Source organism: Pseudorca crassidens, chromosome 13 (genome assembly GCF_039906515.1).
Source record: "Pseudorca crassidens isolate mPseCra1 chromosome 13, mPseCra1.hap1, whole genome shotgun sequence".
NCBI lineage: Eukaryota > Metazoa > Chordata > Mammalia > Artiodactyla > Delphinidae > Pseudorca > Pseudorca crassidens.
Window position 1 is genome coordinate 7,755,503 of NC_090308.1, and position 18,015 is coordinate 7,773,517.

Consider the following 18,015-nt stretch of genomic DNA (forward strand, 5'->3'; position numbering starts at 1 on the left):
TCAGCAGAAAGCTGCCCTCCGAAAACCTCAGCCAACAGTCCAATAGCGTCATCAGTAACTGGGAAGCATTCTGCGATCGAACCAGCGAGCCAGCAGGGAGCAGGGGAGAGGACAGAAGTCGCACACAAGGCAAATGGCTTTAAGAGATAACATCTGATTCTAAAGTGAATTCTGGAGACTTCCCTGGTGGCCCACGCTCCCAGTGCAGGGGGCCCAGGTTCGATCCCTGGTCGGGGAACTAGGTCCCACATGCATGTCACAACTAAGAAGCCCACACCCCCCAACTAAAGACCCAGCTCAGCCAAAATTCATTAATTATATTAAAAAATACAAAAATAAAATGAATTCTGTGGCTGAGATATGCCCTGGAGGTGGACAATTCATCTCACTGTATAAGGTGAGCACACAGGCTGTCGTTCCCTTGGTTAAAGAAAACTTGAGACCATCTGCCCCTGACTGTAATCCCACCGCTTCTGCCGAAACTACCCTGGACGATGGCAGTCAGTCTGCGTCTATTCGGTGGCACAGAGGTTCCATTTTAACCTCATTTGGTTTACATTTCATAATATCCTGAAAGGTGTTGGCAGATCACCAATTAGAAGGAAGTACACAAGTAGCATACTTGTGTCAACCAACCCAGAGGCAGGAAGGCATTTCTACTTTCCCAGTCCTGTTCGGCAAATGCCACATTGAGAACGCAACCTGGTCAAAACGGGACCAAGCTAGAGGTAGCAAGGAAGAAGCAAATCTAACTGGCTATCACAAGTGCCTAGAGATCAGAAAGCGTCATGAAGAGAAACACAAAGCCATCTCCACTGAATGCGGTGCAAACGTCTGTCCAAAAGAGAGCAGTCAGAAGAAAAAGCCAGGCTTCCCTGGTGGCACAGTGGTTGAGAGTCCGCCTGCCGATGCAGGGGACACGGGTTCGTGCCCTGGTCCGGAAAGATCCCACTTACCGCGGAGCGGCTGGGCACGTGAGCCATGGCCACTGAGCCTGCGCGTCCGGAGCCTGTGCTCCGCAACGGGAGAGGCCACAACAGTGAGAGGCCCGCATACCGGAAAAAAAAAAAAAAAAAAAAAAAAAAGCCAGAAGGCTACAACTGGACAATTATTCTCAACTATGTGACACTGGTGTCTTAATGTGACACCTCTCAAGTTTTCATATATTATCATCACTGAATACCTGCAAAATTGCAACACCTTGCAAATATAATTTGCGGTTCTTTCTAAATTTTTAAAAGAGCTAACATCTAAAATGAAGTATATAAAGTCCCACTATAAAACGTATGGTATGCCCAACCCCTTAAAGAAAAGAAAAAAAAAAAATCTTAGAAAACCGAGTCCCTGGGACTTCCCCCAGTGGTCCAGTGGTTAAGACTCCAAGCCTCCACTGCAGGGGGCGTGGGTTCGATCCCTGGTCAGGGAACTAAGATCCCACAAGCCATGTGGTGTGGCCAAAAATACTAATAATTTTTTAAAGTTTTTAAAATATTTTAAAAAAGAAAACTGAGTCCCTTCCCTCCAAAACAGCTCCATGAACCTTCATTCTGTCCTTCACTCACATGTGGCCACACGGCCACACTCTTTTGAAATCTTAGTTCCCCCACTCGCCATGAGTCTTGGGGTTATGGTAATGGCCATGTGGCTGTTAAACACTTGATTACCGGCCTACAATCATTGGTACATAAAGCAGGATAGAGGTACGATGTAATCAGTAACAAAATTAGTAAGCATGTACGAATCTATAATTTGGCTTCCTTTTTTAAAAAAAAAAAAGATATACAAGCTAAACTCACATAGCATGGTCACTGGCTAAAGGGAATGTTTTTCTGAATCTAGAGTGAGCAGCGAATACCAAATCTGGGGGATGAGGGGAATGCAAAGTCTTTGCAACCTGAACATCAAAAAGGATTTCTCTGCTTCTGGCCTGCATCCAAGTCCTCTAACAGAACATTCAGGAAACATTTGGCTCACTACTGCCCCTTATCATCATCAGATAGTTTCTCAGCTCATACCTCCAGACCACCAACCTTCAAAATCTGCAACAGTCTCCTAAAATAGGAAGAGGGGAGGGAGTGGTGGGAAATGGCAGAGGGAAAGGAGGTCATGGAAAGAGGCAGGGTTTCCAAAACGGACATTTGCAGCAGAAATGTCAAGAGCATAATGTAACCACTGTTGTCAATAACTTTTTGCTGCTGACACTAAGAGAGAAAAATCTGATCTGACACAATAAATATGCACCCTGATCTGAAGGCCGGGGGACACATGAGTCTGACACAGCATCACGGCCAACGCTTATATAGGAAGTACTTCACTTCCTATTCTAAGAAACCCACAAAGCTGTGGATAAAGATATGGAGCCAGCAAAAAATAAAAAGCAAGGAAATGCCAGACTTTAGTCTCTGGTTTTCCCTGGTAGTTACGCAGGGTCTGGGAGCAGGAAGCCAGTGTCTGGAGAGGGATCCGCTGGAGGCGAGGCTCTAAGTCAGCGTTAGGGCCCGAGGCACCAGGGGGTTGGCAGGGATGCTTTTAAAACCGGCATCGTGAGTGAGTGACCGGGAGAGGTCACGTGAACTAGAGGCAAGCTCCCCCAGAAAGGTGCCAGGGCAGCAGGGGAAGGAGCCCACACACCTGGGCCTGAATCCTGCCTCGCCCTGACCAGCCCTGTGGGACACACTTAAGCTCTGTGAGCCCCACCTTTCCAGTCTACAAAGTTGTCTACCTCACAGCCACAGCGAGGAAAATCAAGACTGGGAACGTGGAGCTTTTGAGACTATTACGATCTAAGCTCTCACCTGGATCTACAGCAGGACTCAGACTGCCTAAAAACTGAGTTCACCGACTTACCTTGCTGAGTCCATCCTAAAGGACTGTCACACGACACTGCCAGGCCCTGGAGAGGAGACGGAAAGGGGGGGGCAGACCCTTGTTTGGGGGCCATCTCCAGGAGCAGCTCAAGACAGAGACCGGGGGCTCTGGACACACACGCGCTCACACACACAGAGATCCGCGCACACACCAGCCACCTCCTGGGACGTCTCAGAAGACAGAACAGGCACTTGGGAGCACCCAAGCCTGCACCATGCAGCCACCAGCTGCCACCAGATCAGAGGTCCGATGAATCGGAACCTTGTGGAAAAGGATAGGTCATACTCTCCCTCAAGAGGTTTCACCGCACTGCAAGGCTGGGCTTCTTGGTGAATCGGCACGGCCCTCCACAACAGAAATCTACCACGAAGGACCGCCTGTCCTGCCTCTGCTACACCTGCCGTATTTCCTCCCATCAACTCTATGGTACCAGGATGCAGGCCAGGATTTCAACCCGAAACCCTGCTCGCTGAGGACCTTTTTAAAATCTAGATGCTCTCATACCTTGTTCCTCAAATGCAGAAAGAAGGGTTGAATTCCAGCCTAAGCCTCCTCCTTAATTATATGGATGTCGGAATTCAACTGCCTTTAATGTCAACCCAGCCCACAGCAAAGATATCAAACCTTAAGGCTCGGTCCCCTCATACGCCATCACCAATGTCCCCCAAACCCTCCCAGATCTGGTACCCTTCCTTCAGAGCCCTCAGTACAAGAGGAAGTCTGCCTTCCTAATTTCCGGGCAGTCAGCTCAGCTGGTTAGCTCGCGATACTGATGAAGCCACTCTCTGGGGGGAGTTCTTCACAAAGGCCAGTGATGTTGTCACAGGAGAAGACTCTGCCTTCAAGATGCTGGGGTCATACAACTCAGAAACCCTAACACCCAGCTGGGGACCGGAAGCACAGTGCCATGTCAGCGGTCACCTTCCTGCGTTCATCTAAAAGAACTACTATATCCCCCCACCCCTCCCCAAGCACTTTCCCTGAATGACCTGCGAACACTGTCACAACCTCCACCCAATCCCTCCAGGCAGTCCCTAAACCTGCTTTCCCCACAACCCTGCCCACCTCTGAAAACGGAACTCCATCCTTTCGATTGCTCAGACCAAAAACCTAAGAGTCCGCCTTTCTCCTTCTTTCCTTACATCCCATACCCAATCATGGGCAAATCCTATCAGCTCCACCTTCAAAGTATCCACAATCTGACCACTTGTCACCACAACCCTGGTCCAATCTGTTATAACTTCTTACCTGGTCCATCAGAAATACCAGCTTCCCCTCTAGGTCACTCCTGTGCTCAAAATCCTCCCAGGCTCCCGCCTCCCTCAGAATAAAAGCCAGAGTTGTACTTTTTTTTTTCATTTTTTTATTGAAGTCTAGTTGATTTACAATGTTAATTTCCGCTGTACGGCAAAGTGATTCAGTTATACGTACACATACGTTCTTTTTCAGAGTCATCTTGATGGCCTGTGGGACCTGGCCCCCAGCTAATCCTCTGCTAAACATTCCTGGCTTCCACCCTCTCCCTTGCTCACGGTGTTCCAGCCACGTCAGCCAGCATCCTCGCCGGAGCACTGCTACGTGGGTCCCTCTGCCTAGAACACCCTTCCCCTGTTAGACGCGCAGGTCTCCGCCTACAGCAAGACCCCGGGACAGTGCACCCTCCATGCAACAGCTCCACCCACAGACCCTCTCCCCTGCCTCACTCAGCCCATCCACCCAAGTGTCTAACTCACACGGCCCCCTGCAAAGGATCCACCCTCAAAAGGCAGAGAGAGAGAGAGCCTTGTGGGCTTCTCACTCTGTTTTGTGGTAACACTCCTCCGGCAGACAGCAGGTGGAGGGGCCTCAGAGGACACAGAAGGTGGCTCGGTGGAGGCGCGCCCTTGTCACTTCTAGGAAGCCACCCCTTCAGCACGTCCAAGCTGGTGGTTTGGGTTTCTGTTTGCAGGCCAGGGGTGAGAGGCCAGGAGTGCTGGGGAGTGGCTTTCAGTACAGAACAGTGTTTTTTAAATGTCTAACTGGTTTTCAACTAGAGAATCACACAGATGGTAACAAATTAACGTCACACACGATCAAGACCCAGTGGGCTGTCGACCCCTGGATGAGCTCTCCGTGTGCGCTCCGCATGTTTTATTACCACACACACGTATGTGCGAAGGATATTTACAGCATTAAAGCACAAAGGCTCTGATATAAAAGACAGCTCCTCCCAGGCTGCCACGGCAAAGGCCACGTTTCACTCTTTCCACATCCCTTCGTCTTTCCCTGGCCCCTCCATATCCTGAAACAAAGCTAGAATTGATACTTTCACAACCTCTGATTTCCTGCAACTCTCCTGGCCCCCAATGAGCAGTGACACGTGCAGGACTCTGCTCTGTAGCCCTGGGGAAGCTGCCCTCCGCAGGTTCACCAAAGGATCTAAAAGCAACAGCAAAACGCCAGCGAAGGTCTCTGGTCGATCTGAAAGGCAAGTTTCATGCTCCCAGAAACTAGAGGGACTGGGATCTCCCCACCCTGCACACAGGCCGGCCCCCCCCCCCCGCTGGTTACCATAAGGACAGAAATAGGCATGTGACACACTGCTTCGGGCACCTCAAAACCCCAGCAGCAGCAGCTGGTTCTTAAGTTGTACGGCAAAGTGGAGCTGACGAAGGGCTTTCACATCCATCCCGCTGGCCGCATTCTTGCACCCGCTCCCCACCTACAACAAACGCCCCAGAACCCAGCACCCACCCCCTCCAGGGAAGCCGGGATGGGAGCCCCTTCTGACCACGGACACCGTGCATTAGTCCTCTGGGCCTCCAGGGCCCCTACAAAAGACAAACAAGGAGGCTCTCTCTTCTCCCCTGGATGGTGGACTAATGCAGCCACCACAGGAAGGAGGGCGATGCCAAGAAAACGGCAGGAAAGGGCCTGGGGCCGCCTGACATATGGCACCTGGCACCCGCCCAACCCTACACCTCCTTGTGCAAGCGAACTCGAGTTGGGCTTTCTGCTACTCAGAGCTAAAGGAATCCTGAAGGATACATACCTCGCAACCACAGAATTCTGGATGCAAAATGGACCCTGAGAGTCACACAGCCCAGTGGTTTTAAAGCTTTTTTAAATGATGGAGATGTTTCTTTCTCAAAAGGACTCTTACACGGAGTGCCAATGGCTAGAATGGATAAAGACGAAACGCCCTCTGGTTGAGGCAGAAAGCCCCAGGCACTAACGGAGAAGCCAGGGGTTCAGAGTAACCAGCTAAAAATATCACTGACCTAACGCAGAGACTCTTAACCTATAGAAATAAAGCAATCACTGCCGCCACCGCCGTTTATGAACACTGAGGATGGCCAGGCACTTAAACGCACTCTGGTTCTCACACCACCCTAAAAACCCGATTAGCACCCTGATGTGACACAGAAGGAAACCAAAACTCAGCAGATCGGTAACTATCCACATTCAAAAGCTGGACAGTTGACTTCCAAAACTCCACTCTCGGCCCTCTTGAGGAGGAAACGGAGATCCAGAGAAAAGAGGTGATCTGCCACACCAGCACAGGAACCCGGCTCTCCCGACTCCACCTGCAGGCAGCCCTCACTGTACCCTGCCGACCGCAATCAACAGAGATCCAGCAGCTGTCTCCAAGCAGGAACAAGGCTGGGCGTGATACTCGGGACAGAAAAGCACCTCAGACCAGCCACACAGACACACCAGCCAGAGGAACGCCCTGCCCATCCCCCAGTCTCCCCCCAGCAACTTGCAGCCAAGCTCCAACAACTGCTCCCAGCTCGATCCTGCACAGCTGCACAAAAAGAGACCACAAATGTCCCGGAGAAGGCTTACTGCAAAGAGCACGATCAAGAAGCACCCGTCGTCACGAGGGCACCAACACCATGAAAATGAGATGACAAATGCCAACAAAGAAACTGGGCCCAAGGAAAGAGAATTAATAGAGCAATCGGAGCAGGACTTCACAATGCATCTCCCACGGGATGAGAAGAGCTGTGGCATCCATGAAGAACAGGCAGCTGTGAATATATATCAACTCTAAACCTTGTTGGAATTTTTTTAAAAAACAGGAAAGTTGAAGAGCTGATGAACAACAGGAGAATTGCTGGCCTGGGAGCCAGAACACGAGACATTCTTCTGGAACCCTGACCAAAGTGGTAGTCGGATACAAAGTATAAAAGAGAAACCAAGCAGAACAAAATGTAAGTTATGATAAAGAACGGCTGAACAGCACAATTAATGAAACTCTGACCCAAGCAGAGAACATTTTTTCCAAACACACAGAACACTATTAACTTGACTAGGTGCTAGGCCACAGTTTCACCACATTTACTGCCCACAGTGCGGGGGTGGGGTGGGGGTGGGGATTCCATTTACCTGGGGAAAGAAAAGATTTTTAAAAATTAGTGGGCCCAGGAAGTTTAAATAGTTAGAACTTTTGGGTACAAGAAGGAAATATTTAGAACTGAAGGATGAAAAAACTATGTATCAAAACCTAAGTAGTATAGGACTCAGGACAAAGAAACACGTAGCTTTAAATTCATCCCTCAGTTACGTAAACTGATTTAAAAGATCTAAGCTTTCAACTCGAACTAGAAAAAAAGAGGATAAACAACAAGATCCTACTGTGTGGCACAGGAAACTATATTCAATATCCTGTAATAAACCATAACGGAAAATAATATATATGTATAACTGAATCACTTTGCTGTACAGCAGAAATTCACACAATATTGCAAATCAGCTATACTTCAATTAAACAAATTTAAAAAAAGAAAAAATAAAAATTAGGTAGAAGTTAGAAATAGCAGAAATTAATAAAATCAAGATTTAATGGTGATAGAGATGGTGAACCAAAAAAAAAAAAAAAAAATGCTATGGGCTTCCCTGGTGGTGCAGTGGTTAACATCCACCTGCCAATGCAGGGGACACAGGTTTGAGCCCTGGTCCGGGAAGATCCCACTTGCCACGGAGCAACTAAGTCTGTGCACCATAACTACTGAGCCTGCACTCTAGAGCCCGTGAGCCACAACTACTGAGCCCACAAGGCACAACTACTGAGCCTGTGCACCTAGAGCCCGTGCTTCCCAACAAGAGAAGCCACCGCAATGAGAAGCCCGCACACCGCAACCGAGTGGCCCCCACTCGCCGCAACTAGAGAAAGCCCATGCGCACAGCAACGAAGACCCGATGCAGTCAACTATAAATTAACTAATTAAAATGCTAGTTCTTTTGAAAAGACTAAAAAAGGGTAGAAAAGTCTTTAGTAAATATGTTAAGGGAAAAAAAAACAGGAATTTTTAAAATGTACCTACAGATTCAAAAAGTATTTCCAAAAGCAAATATGTAGCATGCTACATGTTTATATGTGAATACATAATTAAAATGACAATTTCCTCAGAAAATACAGATCATCAAAATTGGCTCAAAGAAAGTACAGAATCTTAATAAACAAAGTAGATGAAATGGAAACCATAATCAAAACTCCTCTTCCACTACATTCTACCTCCACAAAGGCACCAGGCCCAGATAGTTTTACTAGTGAGTTCTACCAAAATTTAAGGAAGAGAAATTGTCCATCCTATACAAAAACTGTTCCACAGCATATAAAATACTAAAAGCTAACTGGCTCTCTCCACAAAGCAAACATTCTTTATACTAAATTCAGGCAAGAATAGTACAGCAAAGAAAATTATAGCCCAAGCTCACTTAAAAACACAGCTGCAAGCCTCCTATATAAAACATCAAGAAATAGAAACGGATCTATTTCTATTTCACCTTTTCCTCACATCACACATAAAAATTAACTAGCAAAATTGATCACAGGGCTAAACATAAAGTTAAAACTATAAAACTTCCAGAAACAAACATAGGAGAGAATATTTTTGACCTTAGAGTAGACCAGTTGTTCTCAACTGCAGGTAATTTTGCCTCCTCCCCACCCCCTGGGGTCATTTAAAATGTCTGAGGACATTATTGTTTGTCACAAATGGGGGGAAGGGTTGTTCCTGGCATCTAATGGGTGAGACCAGGGGTGCTCTTATCAATGCTAAGGACGGGCCCCACAACAAAGATTTATCCAGGCCAAATGTCAAATGTGCTGAGGTTGAGAAACCTTGGTACAGGCAAAGATTTCTTAGGCTACACAAAGCACAAACAATTAAAAAAAAAAGAAAGATAAATTGAAGTCCATCAAAATTAAGAACTATCCTTTCTTCAAAGAATATATTAAGAAAATAAAAAAGCAAGCCAAAGACTGGGAGAAAATACACATTATACGTACCTGAGAAAGGACTTGATCCATAATATATAAAGAACTCTTAAAACACAGTAAAATGACCCCCCAAAAAAGTGTGTTAAGGGATGAGAGGGAAAAACAAAAACAATTTTTCTTAAAGAATCACTACAAAAGATATCCAAATGGTCCATAAGCACATGAGAGATGTTCATCATTAGGCATCCCAAGAAATACAGAAAAAGATGCCCAACACCACGAGTCAGCAGGGATATGAAAATTAAAGCCACACTGAGGTACCACTAGACACGCACTAGGATGACTAAAATTAAGACTGATACGATCAAGTGTTGTTAAGGATGTAGAAACACTGGAACTTTCACACTGCTGATGGGAATACAAAATGGACAACCCCTTTGGAAGTCAGTTTGACAACTCACTCACTCCCCATTCACTGAACAATCCCACTCCTAGGTATCAAAAAAAAAAAAGCGTATGTCCACACAAAATCTTACACACAAATATGCACAACAGCTTTGTTTCGTAATAGCCAAAAACTAGTAACAGGTAGATGAGTCTTGGGTCAAAAAGAAAATCAAAACTAAGACCACACATTATTTAAAATTGCAGGGCTTCCCTGGTGGCGCAGTGGCTAATAATCCACCTGCCAATGCAGGGGACACAGGTTCGAGCCCTGGTCCGGGAAGATCCTACATGCCGTGGAGCAACTAAGCTCGTGTGCCACAGCTACTGAGCCTGCGCTCTAGAGCCCGCGTGCCACAACTACTGAAGCCCGCGCCTAGAGCCCGTGCTCCACAAAAGAAGCCACCACAATGAGAAGCTCGCGCACTGCAACAAAGAGCAGCCCCCGCTCCCCGAATCTAAAGAAAGCCAGTGCACAGCAACAGAGACCCAACGCAACCAAAAATAAATAAATAAAAAAATTAATTTAAAAAACTGCAAAAAAAAAATTTTTTTAATAAATAAAATAAAATTAGCAAAACTAAAGGGAAAAGGACGTTTGTTGCTGCCTCCCTGGGGGGAGCAGTCGTAGCCAGCAGTCTCCTGGATCTGTTCAGTTGGTGGTGTCTCCACTCCAGCTCTGGCCCTTCCCAGTTTTCCCCTCTGCTTAAGAAATGCCTAAGGAATACTTGGAAAATAAATGAATCCTGTGTCACCCTGCCAGGATTAAAAGGGAGGAGACACCATTAGCATAAATTCAGGCCTCTGTCCCTCACTGGTCATGAGCCAGCTATGAGGAAGATACAAAGGACCCACAGGTATACCGGATCTCAGCTACCTCCACCTCCATGACCAGCGGGGGCACTACCAAGAGGGCTCGTGGCTGGGACAATAAAAAGGAAAGAGAAAAGAAAAAGGAGAAAAAGAACAGTATCTGCAAAGGAACAAGCTACTTTCCACCATCAGTCCCAGTTCTTCGACCCTCATGAATTCTCTCTGCCCAGCACACTACAGTTTTATAGGCCAAGATCAAAATAAAGATGAGACATCTAAATTATTTTACTCAACCCCATCTTTTAAAAATCCCTCCGTGAAACACTGATAAAAGACATGAAGCCCAATCAGGAATTCATTTCCTGGGAATCTGTCAGGACGCTGTTCTAAGAATTAAAGCATGCGGTCTAACATACCCCTAATTAACAATCTTGGGCTACACACACTTATTGTTGCAAGAAACATACACAAATGGATGTGGTCCAGGTTCAACATGTGGCCTAAATTAGGCATATAAGCACTATTCCTTCAGAAAAATCACAGGGAAAAAAAATATCTCCTTAGAAACATCAACTAAACCAACCTCAACTCCCAGCTGGCTTCATTATTCTCTTGTCCTCAATGTAACAAAAACTTTCCAGCATTTATACCCAAACAATTGGGGGAAAACTTGTTCTGAATAAATTTTAAGGTACTTAACTAACTAAATCAAGCCAGCCCAAAGCGTTACTTTATAAACTGTTAGAACCGCACTCATTGAGAACGTTAACACCAAAATAAAGGGTGGAAACTAACCGATTACATATGTAAGATGGCCTTTTACAAAATGTATCTCACACAGTAAAGAGTAAAGCTGTGGACAAGTGGAGGGCCTTCTGGTCACTCTGGTGACTCTGCATGGCTGCCCTCTGCCCCCCTCACCTCTTGTTCTCGTGGGTCCTGCCCCAGCGACCTTTGGACATCCCTCACCAGCACAGCACTCCTTCGGGCCCCAGGCCCTCCATGCGTGCCAGTCCCACGGGCACTCACGCTGGCCTCTGGATTCAAGCGCTTTCTTTCTACTACACACCACCTCCCGAGAAATAGGTGAGTGATAAGAATCACCGACTTTTTGCACAGCACAGGACTCACCTGGTGCGTCAATCCTTGTGAAGCTTAAAAAACACACAACTGAGGCTCTCCAACAAACAAGCGCTAAAAGTGCCGAGAGCGCAGATACACTTTGGGAAACTTGCCTTTGTCGTGCCTGCTTTTCACTGCCCAGCTCTCTCCACAGACACAAAGATATGAAAGCTGCTGCTGAGTCAGTTGCTTCGCTGTTGCCTTCATCCCCGCCATTAACGAACTGCAAGGGGACAGCACCCTGCCCACCACCCTCACCCCAGGAGGGGTCAGAGCCACACGGGTGCCCTGCAGGCAACCCTGAAGCAGGCCCAGACCTCCCTCGTGTCGGTCCTAAGGGACTGCAGGTGAAAAGTACCCTCTCAGGTTCTAGAGAGCTGGGCTTGGGAGGAGAGGTGGTTTTCCCAGAAATCCAACTCCCTTTTCCAGTGACACGAGAACTGCCTGCCAGGGCTCTAGCTGATGCTGGGTGGCATCCGGGCACCCCAAACCTGCGCCTGAGGGGATCTGGAAACCGCGCCAGGCACCAAACCACCAGGAACAGGAGAGTCTTCCACGGAAAAACATGTTTCTCGTTACAAGCAACCAATTTACAAACATTTGGAACGTGACCCGGTGTCTACGGGGACTGCTACCACCGACAAGCTGCACAAACAGTAACAGCAGAAGTCTGCTTTTCACAGTGAGACCTGGGGAGTTATTTACAAGTGGACGCCCAGGGGTGGAATAAAAGGCAGCTGAAAACATCCGGCTTTGGGGCTACTTGGTAGAATTTTTCAAACTGCATTTAAAAAGACGTTCAGCCCACGTTCCCATTCAAATATGCGCTAGAGTTAAGGAACTTTTAGCCAGTGTTACCTCATTCACGAAAACCAATTTTTTTAAACCCCCTCCCCAAGGGTAAAAAAAAAAAAAAGAAACAAGTCTTAATGAGTATTTAAGCCAAGGAATCCATTTGAAACAGGAACAAATAGAAAGAATTCACTTTGCAGGTAGGGAGTTTGAGTGTAGATTTTTAAACACAGCTATGGGGAAGTCTCAAGGAGAAACCACAGAGCAGTAACGGGAAAGAAACGTGCACAAGCCCAGCTGTGACCTGCCTGGGGCTGCGGTCCTGAGGAAGGCTGGCAGAAAGGACCTAAACCCACGTGAAAGCTCTCCTAAGACCTCAGAGGGCACATGCTAAATGCATATCCCCTCGGAACACCATGGAGCACTTCCTAAGTTATGCCCACGTGTGACCATGAGGCGAAGCATTTCAAGATACAACGGCCATTTCCTACTGGACCAAGAGGCCAAAGTCCACCTGGAGATGAGGATCATAAACCAGGTTCCAGGCGCTGGGACAATACCACCCTAACGCAGAAGTGAGGGCCCCCGCAGCAGCCGCGGAGTAGGGGTCTGCCCTCGAGGCCAACTTTAACCTCAACTATTAAGAAATCAATTCCAATTTGCTAACACCACCAAGACTTCAACACCACGAGCCCAGCTGAGCTAACTTCTCACAGATGCGTTTGGTCACAGCAGCCATTACTCCAAAACTTCCTCCTTTAAAGGTCAGTTGCAGCTTGACCTTGTGTCAGCTAGGGCCTTTTTCTCTGTAACGGGGGCTTCCGTGAGTAACTACTATCTTAGGGCGGCTAACTGGCCTACTAACTTATGTGCTGTAAACTCTCCCTCCCGCCCCGCTACCCCTTTCCAAAAAAGGGAAAAGAAAGAATACGGGCCTTTCCGTTTCGATTGTGAGCTCGGCCTCACTCTCCAAGTTCTGAATTCAGGGGTAATAGGACCATCTCTGATGCCAGGGAAGAATATGAACCCCATAAACGGCACCACAAACTCAAAATTCAGCTCAAAGTGGGCTAAACCTCACTTCATTCTGCGAAGTAACTTGCTAACACCAGGGATAACTTGACTGTTCACTCATCTTTCAGAACTTTTCATACTTTTTTTTTAACCAAAGTTTAAAAAATAAATAAAAGTTGTACTTTCCATCATCCTAAACAGTCCAGAGAAAGTTGGTTAGAAAATTCTCGGAATTGGCAGTTCCCCAGCCCCAGGACTCCCGGCCATGGCAGGACACTAACAGCCCTCATTGGGACGTGCGATTATACAATCATGGTTCCCAGAGCAAAAGACTCCACTAGAATAATCCACCCGGAGACAATGACATCATGTGAACAACTAGACAGGAAGTTAGGCTCGGAGAAGTGAAGGGTGAAGTCTTGAAAGCCAATACTGGATGACCACCCTCCATTCCCCCGATCCAAAAAAAAAAACCCAAAAAGTCACCTTCTGCAGAAAGGCTACTTTAAAGAAAAAATGGAAAACCCACATGGAGGAAAGCAATCAGCAAATGAAACCAAAACCCCCCAACTCCACGGCCACTGGTGCGGGTGAGTCTTTCCACACTAATGGCCCCTCTAAAGCCCCGCTGGTGGAACTTTGAGGAAAACGTGGAGTGGGAACAATGCAGAGCGGCAGTTCCTGCGTCCTCCAACTTTCGCAGGCACGCCGCTGAGAGGGCAAGCGCTGGGCGTGAGGTGGCCGCAGTGTGTCACCCGGGCGGGTGGCGGCGGCCGGCCGCTCGCACACAAAGCCGCCCCGGACTTAGTGACAGCCACAAGTGGTCCGGCGACGGACCCCAGCCAGCGCCGGGCCGCCGGAGCCCCCGCGCCCCCCGCGCCCCCCGCCCGCGCCCATGACCCCCAGTCTCTTATCCTCCGCCACCACGCGGGCAACTTTCCCTCGGGGACGGGCTGACCCAAGCCCGGACGAGAGGCGACTCGGGGACCCCGGCCCCTCCCCCGAGCGCCCCTGCCCCCCACCCCGCCCGCCGCACGCTGGGGCACCGCGACAGAAGCCTGCACCCAGGCGGGCCACCCACCTGCACAGCTCGGGGAACTCGGCGCCCTGGGTCCCCGCGGCCCCCGGGGCCCAGACCAGTAGCAGCAGCTGCAGCAGGAGCAGGGAGCGCGGCGAGCGGCCGGAGGGCGCGGGCCCCAGGTGGGCGCTCCGGCCGGCAGCGGCCCCCATTGCGCCGGGCCCCGGCTGCGCGGCTGGAGCGGAGCTAGCGGCGCGCGGCTGCCGGGGGCCGCGTTCGGGACATGGCTGCGCCGCCAGGGCGGAGGCGGAGGCGGAGAGGAGCGCGAGGAGCTGGATCAGAGCAGGAGCCCGAGAGGCGCGCGGCTTGTCTGGACTCAGCTGCGGCCCCGGAACCGGTCACGTGACCGCCGGGCGGCACCGCCCCCTCCCCCGCCCAGCTCACATGACTCGCTTGTTCAGGTGATCCCCGCCCGCCGGGCTCCGCCCAGGCCCGGTCACGTGAGCGTTGCACGCGCCGGGCAGGAAGCGGCGCGGCGGCCTCGCAGGCGCAGGTGCGGGCTCGAGGCCTGCGTCCCGGATGCTGCCACGGCGGGGACCCGGCCACCGCCTCAGTTTCTCCCAGCGCGCGCTCTGGGTCGCGATGTAGGTGCTTCCCAACTTGGAGTCACCGTTTCCCACCCTCGACCGTTAGGGAGGGGAAAATAAGGCTTAGACTTAAGGTGCCGTAAATGCCACCGCACAGCCCTGTTATTTCGGATCCTTGATGAATGGGAACCCACTTTTCTTGCCCTACGGAAGTAGATCGCAGAGCCCTAACAGAGGCTTTAACATTGCCCAGCAGAGCTTCTCACAACCTTGTGTGACAATGTTATTTCCCAAGCGTGGGCTTCCTACAATAAGGAAGGGCGGCGCCAATATAGGAACTTGAAATATAGAGGAGGCAAAAATGTAACTATCAAACGAGTGCCACTCAGCAAAGCTTTATTAATCCCTCTATTCAAGTATTTTATTAAACCCATACTATGTGACTGACTGAGCTAGGCACAATGAAAATGAGAAGGTAAATCCGAAAAGACATGAACTCAAAAAGTTTACCTTACACAGAATAATCTGATTATTATACAGAATAATCATGATGGTAACCGCTCATCCTTTTTAGTGCTTACTCCATACCAGACACTGTGTTAGCACTTAACATGCATGAATCCAGGAACCGTTATAAATGAGGAATGAAGGCATAAAGATGTTAAGTAACTTACCCAAAGCCACTTTGATGTGGCAAAGCAGGAATTCAAACGCATACAATAATAGCTAACATTTATTGAGCAGGTAATTATGTGCCAAGTACGGTTGTGGTGCTTTGATCTAGCTCAGTTAATCTTAACACAATCCTATAAGAGATGTGTCTTTATAGCACCCATTTTACAGATAAGGAAACTGAGGCACAGAGAGATTAAAAAGCTTGCAAGTCACACGGCTAGTAAGCGGAGAAGCCAGGGTTTAAGCTCAAGCTAGACAGTCCCAGAGCGTGTGGCTTGGCCACGATGCTCTATTGCCAAAGAGGAATATGGCCCAAGAAAGGAAAGTTGGTGTGGTGGCTCAAAGGGCGTGCTCAGATATCCAACTGTGGGCATCATGAAAGGGTTCATATTTTGCAACTCCAGTGTTATAATTGATACAGGCAAAGATCTTCAGTGGAAACTAAAACCATCAGGTGAAAAATAATTGCAAATCGGAATATTCACTTTGTCTCAAAGGATATTTCCCTAATAAAGAAAAATATATCTTTACAATGGAAAGGTCTGGTAGAACCACCTTTATCGAGAAATTAAAGTTAATATCACCAAGATTTGGAAAAACTAACATTTTCTGCTTCCTAAAATGATGCAATGAAAAATACTGCTAAAGGATAATATGTAAAAGAGTATAATCATGACTCAGATGCATGTGTAAAATGAACATGTGTCAAAGATAATACTTAACTCCTTAATGTCAGACCGCTAACATGTTCCAACTGGTTCAAAAGAGAATCCAAAGACGATCCAACATACACATGCAGTCAGGGATGCTGAAGTTAAGTTGCCTAATAGATGGAAGATTAGTCAATGCTTATAGGTCAAATGAATGTCAAAGGAACAAAATTTGCATTTCTAAAGACAAGAATGCTAGACATTACCATCAGTATTCCACAATTTAGAGAGTTGTAAAATAGCTCAATGATAATGAAAGGCTCAAAACCCCATAGAATCAGCTAATGCCCAAAGTTGCATTAGGCAGCAGCTAGCTTTCCACTGAAGTTACCCAATAATTTTTTTGGTCCATTTCAAAGTCTTTCACAATTTCCCCCTGTAGTACACAATATCACTTATGTGGTGTTATTGCCAAAATGTTTAACCTAAATCTAATAAAGATAAAACTAACAAATCCAGATTGTGAAACATTCTACAGGAAAACTGAACTGGACAATTCAAAAATGTCAGTGCTCTGAAAGATGTCCCGCTTCCCTCCTTCACCCACCGCCCCCCCAAAAAAACAGCAAGAATAAACAACAGACTGAGGTCAGATCTGACCAGGTAGCTGTTTTATAAATAAAAAATAAAGTTTTACTGGAATGTAGCAGCGCCCACTTATGTATTCCTATGGCTGCTTTTGCCTACAATGGCAGAATTAACTGGTTGCAACAGAGTCTAAAGTATTTTACCATCTGGCCTCTACAGAAAAAACTTGCCAACCCTCATTCTAGATCCGTAGTTATCAAACGTGTGGTGCTTGGACCAGCAGCTTCGGCATCACCTACCAGCTTGTTAGAAATGCCAATTCGGGCTTCCCTGGTGGCGCAGTGGTTGAGAGTCCGCCTGCCGATGCAGGGAACACGGGTTCATGCCCCGGTCCGGGAAGATCCCACATGCCGCAGAGCGGCTGGGCCCGTGAGCCATGGCCACTGGGCCTGCGCGTCTGGAGCCTGTGCTCCGCAACGGGAGAGGCCACAGCAGTGAGAGGCCTGCGTACCGCAAAAAAAACAAACAAACAAACAAATAAAGAAAAAAAAGAAATGCCAATTCATGGGCCTCACTCCAACCTGTTGACTCAGAATCTTTGGAGATGGGCCCCAGAAAATTGTTTCAATAAGCTTGGTAGGGTATTCTAATACACATGATGGTATGAGAACCACTGTCGCAAAAGGGTGAGTGAGAGAATTCCCAGGTCTCTGGAGAGTTCCTGGGATGGGCTGCCAAGGGAGGGTCCTTGGCTCCAATCAGGAAAGAATTCAAGACGGAGCCATAGTAAAGTGAAAGCGAGTTTATTTAGAGAGACGTGCGTCCCCTAGTCAGAGTGCAGTCGTCTCAGAAGGTGAGAGGCCCGGGGGTGTGGAGGTGGTTAGCTTTTATGGGCTGGGTAATTTCATAGCCTAACAAGTGGGAGGATTAATCCAACCATTTTGGGGGAAGGGGTGGGGATTTCCAGGAATTGGACTACCACCCACTTTTTGGCCTATTACGGTCAGCCTAGAAATTGTCATGGCGCCTGTGGGTGTGTCCTTTGGCATATGCTAGTGTATTACAGTGAGGGTATAATGAGGCTCAAGGTCTACTGGCAGTCAGATCTTCTGCCATCTTGGACATAATTGGTTCTAACCAGTTTTTGTTGTATCCTCAAGGGCTGTGTCATTATTTTAATGGTTGTGCCCTGCCCCCTTCCCTCTTGTCTCGCCACTGTCTTAAATTAAAGGAAAA

The 18,015-nt window shown here is 48.1% G+C and overlaps 1 protein-coding gene across 1 annotated transcript in view; it reads right to left on the bottom strand.

Moving 5' to 3' along the window:
- The window catches only part of IGF2R (insulin like growth factor 2 receptor), a 109,853-nt gene extending 95,185 nt beyond the window's left edge, over positions 1-14,668 (bottom strand). The window contains exon 1 of the mRNA XM_067701612.1: positions 14,343-14,668. Within this exon, the coding sequence (XP_067557713.1) occupies positions 14,343-14,491 (149 nt within the window). The 5' untranslated portion in view covers positions 14,492-14,668. The remainder of the gene's footprint in view (positions 1-14,342) is intronic.
- Positions 14,669-18,015: the final 3,347 nt, after the last annotated feature.